Source organism: Cebus imitator, unplaced genomic scaffold (genome assembly GCF_001604975.1).
Source record: "Cebus imitator isolate Cc_AM_T3 unplaced genomic scaffold, Cebus_imitator-1.0 Scaffold187, whole genome shotgun sequence".
In the NCBI taxonomy this organism is placed as follows: Eukaryota; Metazoa; Chordata; class Mammalia; order Primates; family Cebidae; genus Cebus; species Cebus imitator.
Genome location: NW_016107502.1, coordinates 1839235 through 1849291, shown reverse-complemented (window position 1 = coordinate 1849291; position 10057 = coordinate 1839235). Strand labels below are relative to the sequence as shown.

The 10057-nt window shown below is 42.6% G+C and overlaps 1 protein-coding gene across 1 annotated transcript in view; it reads right to left on the bottom strand.

Moving 5' to 3' along the window:
• Positions 1-10057, bottom strand: part of LOC108316292 (dual specificity tyrosine-phosphorylation-regulated kinase 4) — a 45220-nt gene that overhangs the window by 1770 nt on the left and 33393 nt on the right. Inside the window, exons 10-13 of the mRNA XM_037744861.1 lie at positions 7674-7846; positions 5145-5205; positions 2245-2372; positions 1301-1384 (exon numbers count right to left, since the gene is read on the bottom strand). Of these exons, the coding sequence (XP_037600789.1) occupies positions 1301-1384; positions 2245-2372; positions 5145-5205; positions 7674-7846 (446 nt within the window). The remainder of the gene's footprint in view (positions 1-1300; positions 1385-2244; positions 2373-5144; positions 5206-7673; positions 7847-10057) is intronic.

Sequence of the window (10057 nt, the reverse complement as noted above, 5' to 3'; positions counted from 1 at the left end):
TTAATTTCAATTTCCAGACTACAGAATTGGGGCTTCCAAATATATTGCAAGAAGAGTTATAGAATTCTAGAATATTAAGATTTGCAAGGGGACTTGGATATAATCAAATCAAACTTCTAATTCAGTAGCAGAATACATTGACCAAACTCCCATCTTGGAATCACCCTGTAATTCTCTAATACTTTCAGTGACAATGCACTAACTCTCAGAACCATCTATTCCAATTTTTAAAAACTCTGATTCTTTGAAAGTTCTTGAATTTTATTGTACCAAAACTGGTTTGCTTCCCAGTAACTTGTACCCAGGTCCTGATTCAACCGATTACCATCATACAAAATAACTAATTCTTCTTTTATGTTTCAGCCCTTCAGCTATCTGAAAATATTTACATCACTACTAACTAATGATTATACAACATGGTTTTCACCATCTGGCCATCTTCTGAGATAAGGATATTTTAGCAGTTGTCTAACTAATGTCCACCATGGTGGGAATAGCTTCTATAACTGCAGGGAGGCAGTATTAACATTCTAGACTAATCAAGATCCTAAACAGCTCAAGATCTCATTTCGATGTCAAATGAACTGCTGTTAAACAAATCTCTCCTTTCCTGGACTTTTGGAGTTAGCCTACAAAGTCTAAACACAAGGCTTTACATTTATGCCTGTTGAACTTGGCTCAACACTTTTAGTCTCTCATTCCAAAGATTTGCTAATTAGCAATTAAGTAACAGTCCCCATCAGCTTGACTGCCTCTTGCAAGTTATGAGTAATTACTCCTTTGCACTAAAGAAGAAAATAATGTGGCTGGGCACGGTGGTTCACACCTGTAATCCCAGCACTTTGGGAGGCCAAGGTGGGCGCATCACGAGGTCAGGAGATTGAGACCACCCTGGCTAACATGGTGAAACCCCATCTCTACTAAAAATACAAAAAAAATTAGCCAGGCTTGGTGGCACGTGCCTGTAGTCCCAGCAACTCCAGAGGCTGAGACAAGAGAATCTCATGAACCTGGGAGGCAGAGGTTGCAGTGAGCCAAGATCATACCACATTACTCCAGACTGGGCGACGGAGCAAGACTACGTCTCAAAAAAAAAAAAAGAAAGAAATGAAAATAATGTCTTCCTTGGTGCTGAGCTGTGTTCTGGATGGCTGGGGTTTCTGGATAACCCCTCTGTCTCAGCAATTGGTTTCTGTTTGTTAATGTAGAGGTAAGATTGGGTATGGAATCCTTCTCTACCTTGATTATTCCGATAAGTGAATAGCATGGCCCTCTAAGTTGGGAATACTTTCAGCGCTACCTCATGGTTCACCCTTGAGCTAGTACCAAAATTCCAGAGTGCACAGATGCCAGAAGAGTATTTTGCTAACACCTCTCCATCCAACTGGAAGAATAAGAGAATATAATGATATGGTCTTCTAAAACTACTAAATTATAGGACTGATAGAACTGGAAGGGAGCTTAGGAATACCCCATTTTATAGGAAAGGACACTGAGGCCCTGGAAAAAAGTGATGACTTGCCAGGTATCACATGGATAATGCACTTGCTACTCAGTGGAGACAGACTTACCTCTTTAATAGCTGTGAAATAATAACAATAGCTAACATTTTCTAAACACCTTTTAAGCTAGGTGTTTAAAAGTACTGTGCTCAGTACTATGACTTAAGTACAGATCTAATCTCTAAGATTCAAAATATGCATATAGGTTGTAAAAAATTTTACATAGTAAATGGTTTACAGCTCACCCTTCCCCTAATTCCCTACTATAAGAGGATTTGGGTTCTAAATCCTAGGGGGTTAGGGACAGGCCCTGAAACCAGTTTAAACTGGATGTGTATGCAAATCATTACAACAAGCACTCAGGAGGTTGGCTTCAGCTCACAGAGCAGGACATTTAAGACTGGCCTACAGTCTCACTGCCAAGCAGTTTGAGGCCAGGAAGATGCCAAACTCTGCCACACGCTGTGTGATCAAGGGCAAGTCACTTAATCTCTTTGAACCACAACCTCCATACCTGCAAAACAGAGCAGATCATCTGCCCTGACAACACACAGTAGGGAGAGAGAGACGTCTCATGAGACGACAGATGTGGAAGCAATTTGTAGACTTTAAAGGTCTATTGTTAGTGTTTCTTGTTACTTTTATAATGTCTCCCAGCCTTAGACTTTTACCAGCAAACGTGTGTGAAAGTACAGCATTTAAGAGGAAACCCAGAGGCAGAGACATTCCAACGAACTCACACCAAACACCTTCTGAGAAAGTCCAGGAAGCTGGTGTCATAGGTTTTCAGCACCATCATGAGGTCCTTGGAGTCTGGGTATCTTTTCTTCCCCCTGTTGTTGGTTATACTTTTAGGCAAGCCTTTGGAATCTGCAGAAATACAACATTCTGTATTTAGTTCCAGGCGTAAATGTTTAGTGGTCACATCATGCTGCTGCTTAGAGTGGCCTCCGTGGCTGTTTCGCTCTTGGTCTTACACACTCGCCTCATGCCACCCCCCACTAAACATACACACAAGCACACCCACAGTCTCAGTTTGAAATAACCACGTGTAGATTATCCAAGGAATACAACTAACTTTAAAAATTTATTTTTTCCTACTATTCAGTATGTTCTGAGCTTCCTTCTACTACCTCCTCTCCAAATCAAATAGTTTAAATGGTTTAGCACTAGCCAGGATAAGATAACACTAATGATGACAATCACAATAGTGAAGTAAATCTTCAGGGGCAAGGTCCTGTGAAATTGTACAAATATCCATTTCCTTTTGAATCGTGGCCTTAGCCCACCCACTTTATCCTACGTTGCCCTTTTTATGAATGACCAAAGAAGAATCAAGCTCACAGTCTTACAAATAACGAAGCCCCTAAAGTCATGGTCATGTAATCGTTTTCCTGTGTAAACTTTTCTCATTCTAGCCCTCATCCATGATTCCCTCCATCCCCTTCTTACGGCCTGGGCCACCTAAGTATAATATCTTACCAGGCTTAAGACAACACCATTTTGCTGCTAATTAGGGGTTTTAACCAGGAGGCGTCAGGGGCTGCGGAGCTGTTGGGAGCCCAAACCTGGGAAAGGGGGAGTCAACAAGTGAAGGGGACAACAGTGTTTCCCAGACTCCTCTTGTCACAAGGAGCTGTTATTAAAAATATTAAATCCTGGGTCCCATCTCAATCTTCCCACAGCATACCTTATAGAAGAGAATCACAGGAATTAGCTTTTTTAGCAAGCTCCCCAAATGATTCCTGCATTTGGATAAAGTTTGGAAAACACTGACGAGGATGCATTTTTCTCAGCAACATTCCTTCTTTTGCAGGAAGCGAAGATATGGATGTTGCTGCAAAAATCCCACCACCATCCTAAAGCCTAGTGCTGATGGTAGAAATAAGCAGCTCTACAAAGTGGACATGCCTATGTCTTCAGTGCCTTCCCATGAAGGTGCTCTACGCTCCCTTCCTGCTAGTCCCCATCTAGATGCTATCTCATAGTTCAGTGTTACAGGCTCAAGATGTGTCTTCCCACAGTGACTCTGTCCAGTCCAAGAGCCTGAATTATTAAGTTGTGGGTAGAAAAAGTATATTTGGGATCCACAGACTAGTTCCCTTGCTCCATGTGTAAGTTAGGGAGCCAGACAGAACCCCTCTGCCCACCACCAGATTGCTCGGTTAATGCGTGGGCACCATTCTGTGGCAACCAGGACACTGCCCTGCTCAGAAGCAATGTCTCCAAAGCTCCAGCCATGATTACAAGGCGATGTTTAAAAGAGTTAACAATTGGAATGAATGGCATGGGACCAACTAATCAGAATGAAGACAGCCATGGCCCTGGAATAGGATCACAGAGCACCTCCACTTGCTTGGCCTTCAACTTTGAGTTTTTTGGATCATAGGGAGTCTAAGGAGTCCTGGGAGAGGACCAGGGAACCTGCAGCTGTGGCAGGGCTCAGGGCTGTGGCTTTTTACCAAAAGGTACAGAAATAGGCAAATTACAACCCCTACATGGCTGAATCAGTGCATCCTCACCAGCGTGACTCAATCCCTTTTGTCCATGAGGATGTTTTGGACCTTCCTACTGATGGGGCAAGTTGTGAACAGAAGTTGTGTGATTTGCATACACATTCAGAGGCTGCTCACAGTTGAAAATCAGAGGTGGGAGGACCAGGAATGTCTGAGATTGCATAGTCAGAGGGAGTCCATGAACCGACCTGACAATTGCTGGTTAGAAATGCCACTCCAGGTAGCATGGAGTCGCGTCTGTGGAGTTCCGTTTTGCTCATATCTAGCTTTGCTCCACTTTGCTGACCTTCAGGCTACTTTGGCTGTTTCTATCTGGGACTCTTAGCTTCCAGTGGTTCTTTAAAGGGATTTTAGGTTTCGGACTTGCTGCAACTTTTTGGTGCATGTGCCTGGAAAGCGCTGCCTCAGTTAGTACCTTGCTGAGCCATCCTGCCACCTTGTATATCACCGCTTAAATAGGAAGGCAGTGGATCACAAAAATCCAGATTCTGGGAATCAGGAGGAGAGGGCCAGCCTGGGCTGTGGACAAAGTTTACTCCCTACAATCAGGCAAATGACATACATATAACTCCCAGCCACAACTCATCAAAGCAAAACTACTCTGATAGTCCTTGCTTAACCGTTGCAATGAACCTGGCACAGTGAGGATCTGGAGGATAAGAAGACTTTTAGCAGGGGAGACAGTAATGCAGCAATGGAATTTTCCACTATTCTTGAAATGAAGCTTCTGCTCTTTGATTTCCCTGCACAGTCCAGTGTGAGAGGACAAGTTGCTTGGGAGAGTGGGGAGAACTTCCAGGAGAGGATGCAGTTACAGTATTTTGAGGCTGTAATACTTGCTGATAGCTCTTCTCAACAGGGGTCTGGCCATCCTCTTTCTTCTGAACATTTTTACTGTCAAGACCCCATTCCCATTGCGGCTGCCCCATCCCATCTCCATCATGCTATCTGGTTCCACTGTTCATTATCTTTTACTTCTGTGAAAGAAGCTCTTAATCACAGCCCCCACTTTGCTATGGCCAGGGGAAAAGAACGAAATGAGCTTCAAGGTATGGCAGGTGTCTTCGAGGCCTGCAACACTTCATTAGACACAATAAGGAAAAGAGAGTTAGACCTGAGGACTCACCGAAGAACGTCTGTCTCCTGGAGGCCGTCTGAATGAAGCGGGCTGGCGGCAAGCCCAGCACCTTAATAAGGACAATTCAATTGATTCACTCTTTGTGGGATCAGAGATTCAAAGACCGAGGGGCAGGGCATACTTTGGCCAGGCTTTGCCTTCTACATATAAGGATTTAATGTATTAATAACATCGCGTCAGTAGCAGAGCAAACCCAGAGCCTGGGCCTTTTAACTCCTAATCCGGAGCTGGTTTCATATGCTAAGAATCAACACTGTCCATGTTATTCTAAACAGACATCAGCACCAACTAGAGGTGGGCCACCACCTTGATAGCAGCCGGATGTCCTTGCCAGAGCAAATAAACTGGTATACATGCTGCCATGTCTGAATTAAAGAGTGACATATCCCAGCATGGAGCACTGGAAAGGGAGGAGAAGAAAAGAAAATGAAAATCACCAGATGAGCATCAGACAATTACAAGACAAACACCTTCTTGAAAGGAAAAGTGTAGCACCTACTTGTTCCTCTTCTCCTACTGCAACTTAGAGGGGTGCACAGAGATAAGGAAATTACAGTGTGGGTCACCTCCCTTGCTGCTCAGTTCCCAACCATAATCCATGCATGATCCTGCTCTTCTGTTCCTCAGCCCCTTTGACCCTGAGGTCAAGCGGAAGCTGAGTCAGTTCTGGGGTTGTAGGAACGTTGAAACATAGCCCCGAGCTCTTTGGCATTGGAAGCAGCAGTGGTCTGGGGATGCTTCATTCATTACCGACCTTAGAAGCCATCTACCCGCTCCCCTCATTTTATAGTCCAGAGCCGGGAAGTGACTGGTGAAAAAGACGGAGCCAGGGCGAGACCCCGGGTTTACTGACCCACAGGCCAGTGTTCATTCCACCACAGCTGCTTTACCTAAATTATTTTAATATTCTATTATTCGTTTCAATCATGACATGAAATTCTCTATGTTTACTCATTCTCAAGGCTCTATGTGTTTCTCTCTCTGTAACTTTGAGACAATCTGGAAAATAGAAATTTGGCAAAGATAGACAGATAGACACACACCTTGGTGTTTGCACCCAAAAGATCTTTGTTCACTGGGAAAATCCTAAAATGTAAAATTTTAAACTTTTAAGGTTATTTTTCTATTTTGTCTAATTTAGCTCCATAACAAGGTGGCTTTCAAGTGAAAGCATAATAGATATAATTCATAATCATATCATGAGTTTTGGTAAAGCCTTGCTATTGGGAGATAGTTTTCCCAGAAAACTCATTTCCCGTTATGAATGACTCATGCCTGAACAATACACATATTTTGAAGTCAAATAATTTCCAATTCTTTGTTTTTAACATTTTAATCAGGTTGTCAGCTGACAGGATGGTAAACATAACTTTAGATGACAGATCACCATTTGATTTTTACATAGAACTCAAAAGGAGTCACCAAATTAGACGGCCTTAACTAGAACAGGCTTCCTCTCTGGGTTCACATCTGCACCACCAAGCAATTAGAATCACATTGATCCTGCGCCCGGGCATTCTAGTAAGAAGCATCATTCACCTCTGGGTATAAGCATTAATTGGAAAAAGAAAACCCAGCTCTCTTCATTTTTCTAAGAGCTGCATGCTCAATAAAATTTCACATTTTATTTTTGATAATTATCAAAATTTGCACACCAGATATATTTTAATGGTAACTTACCAGAAAAAAATTTTTACACATGAAGCTTATGGAATCAGGAAATTTTTAAAGCTATAAAGATTGATAAAAGTTTCTAGGCCAGGTGCAGTGGCTCACACCTGTAATCCCAGCACTTTGGGAGGCCGAGGCGGATGGATCACAAGTTCAAGAGATTGAGGCCATCCTGGCCAACATGGTGAAACCCCATCTCTACTAAGAACACAAAAATTAGCTGGGCATGGTGGTGCATGCCTGTAATCCCAGCTACTCAGGAGGCTGAGGCAGGAGAATCACTTGAAACCAGGAGGCAGAGGTTGCAGGGAGCGAGATGATGCCACTGCACTCCAGCCTGGGCGACAGATCGAGACTCTATCTCAAAAAGAAAGTTTCTAAACATAAGCATATATTAAATTAGAATAAAATTCCATAGAGGAAGTAGAGAGAAGAGTAAAAACAAAAAGCAAAAAATAACGAAGTAAAATAAATGTACGACTCTTAAGAACTTGTTCACATACTTTCAGATAGATTTTAATGGGCGCCATGTCACTCTGGTTTTGTATTCTTTTGGATATTTCTGAAAGGGTGGTGTAACACTTTTATTTTAAAATGTCACTATTTACAATATGATGGAAACGACATCCTCTGCAACTATTTAAATTTAAGATAAAAATGTTAGATGTCAGCTTGACAATGTACAAGGGGGCACACAATTTCAAAACTACTTTTAGGGAACATCCAACCAAAGGAAAAAGAAGAGTAGGTAGGCCATGGTCCTGGGCAAGTCTCATGTAGCCCCGTGTTTGAGATCCAAGCCCACAGCCTCCGTGGGAGCCGCCCTCCAGCCAGCCCTCCCCGTACCTCCATGATGCAGGCCAGCTGCTCCACCTCATTCTCCCCAGGGAACAGGGGGTAGCCCGTGTACAACTCTGCCATGATGCAGCCCAGGCTCCACATGTCAATGGCCATGTCGTAGGGGTGGCCCAGGATCACCTCTGGGGATCGGTAGAACCGGCTTTGGATATACGTGTATTCTGCGGAGGCAAAGCGAGAGAAACCTCGTGGGAAAACTTCTCTCTTCAGAACACTCTCCTCCAGGGCACCTTCTCGGTTAAACTGCGCCCCCGCTGGCAGGGAAAGGGAAGTCCAGCCGGCCAGCACCTGGAAGTCTCGTTACACGAACAGCATCAAATCCGCCCAGTCACCTGATTACAAAGGAGGTGTTACTGTCCTTGCTTTGTAGGTAACGAGCTCCAGCGTGGGCTTTGTTGTAGGAAAGTGAATGTAAGTTAGCCAAGTTTATAACAAACAAACAAAACATACGACAAATATAAGACTAAGTTTTCAAAACTGTCAGCTTAATTTGGGGTAGACAGCTTCTGAGTCTTGTGGCTTGGCAATGGAAGAAGCATATCAAGTTGGACAGGAAGCATGGGAAGTGTGTATTCAATATAGTATGTGCACTTATTGTATGGAAAGAAAATCGCAACAGATGAGGATGAATGGACTGAAGCTGAAGAAATGGAACACGGTAGTTATTTCCACATAACTGGGATTGCTGGTTACCTGGGGAGGTGCAGGGATTCTGTAATCGCTTCTCTGTTGTTTACATTGGCTATTGTCAGAAGATAATAATTCTGTGATTTAAAACAAAATAAAGATTTAATAAAAATAATTTTTATATTTTGCCTGCTTCCCAAATGGATCTGTGGTACTTTGCAAAGCACATATGCACAGAGTATTTTAGAACATGGATTTAATGGTATTTACATAATGTTTAGTATGTGCCAGGCACGATTCCAAGTGCTTTTATAGATAGGCCCTTTCAACTTTTACATAAATTCTATGAAGCAAGTAGTATTATTGCCTCCAATTTAAATGTGAGAAAACTGAGGCATACAGAGGTGAAAATGTCAACGTTACTGAGCTATTAGTGACAGAGCTGGGATTCAGGAGTAGGCAGTCCAATTCTAGTGTCAATACTAGATACTGCCTCACAGTTAAAAAGGAAGTCAGAAAATATGCAAAGGGGGAAATGACTGTTAGGAACCAAGGATGAAATAATTACAAACTCAGTTCTGAGCATTGCGGCAGCCAAGATAAATGACAACTGATAAGTTACGGCCTTCAACATCTGAGAAGGGCAAACATATAAGTTCTTTGTGGAAAGCATTATTTTTTAGCTGGAATTTCTTATAGGATTCATACATGAAAGGTATGAATGACATATGTCCTCAAAAATTGATCTGCCAGAGAAAGGCCCAGATAGAGGACGCAGAGGCATGCTGTTGCCATGGCAGTGTGGTCCTGGCTGCCACGGAGGCAGGTGCCAGGGTCTCCCTTGCCTCAATGTGAAGAACTTAGAAAGAGGAGGAGCGGAGAACTCCCCTGGCCATCTCTGTGGCCCCAGCCGGCGCATTTTACACAGGCAGGAGGGATGTGGAGGGAGAGAAGGGAAGGGTGATGCGGAGATATTAATGGTGGAAGAGAAGAAAATGAATGAAAATAAAGATACTGATTCAAAAGAAATTGAAGAATATGAAGATGACTTTGAAAAGAACCTGGAGTGGATAATTAGTGAAAATGAAAAAAGTGCTGCCAGCCTAAGAGAGATGACTTGTTTGAAGGAGGAGAATATTAATCAAGACTTAAAAGAGAATGAAACAGTAACAGAACACACCAAACAGCCTTCTGATCCTGACAAATCATTGCAGGATGAGGTCTCGCCAAGAAGGAATGTCTTCATTTCTGTACCAAGTATCCCATATCACATTGAAATAGTGAAAACTCTTTCCAGGAATCCAAACTAGAAAGCCAGAAAGACTTGGAGAAGGAAGAGGATGAGGAAGTAAGGAGATATATTATTAAGAAAATTGTACAAGCTAACAAGCTTCTACAGAATCAAGAACGCTTGAATGATGAAAGCAAGTGAAAACTTAAGTTCAAGGACAAGTCAGTTGATCTGAAAGTTCCTCCACTAGAAGACGCTAATTAATACTTATAAAAATTATTCTGAAAATGAAAAGCATATGCTTGGGAAACTGTCACAGTTACGTACTTCCAACGATTTTGGACAAGAAAATGTGCTCCTGTCATTTACTAACGGAAGCTGTGAAATAAGCAAGGATGGGACAACACTGAGAGAGAGAGATGGAAAATTTGAACTTCTGAATTTACAAGACATTGAGAGTCAGGAGTTTTTACCTCCATTAATAATGCAAACAGTACAGAAAATGACCCTCAGC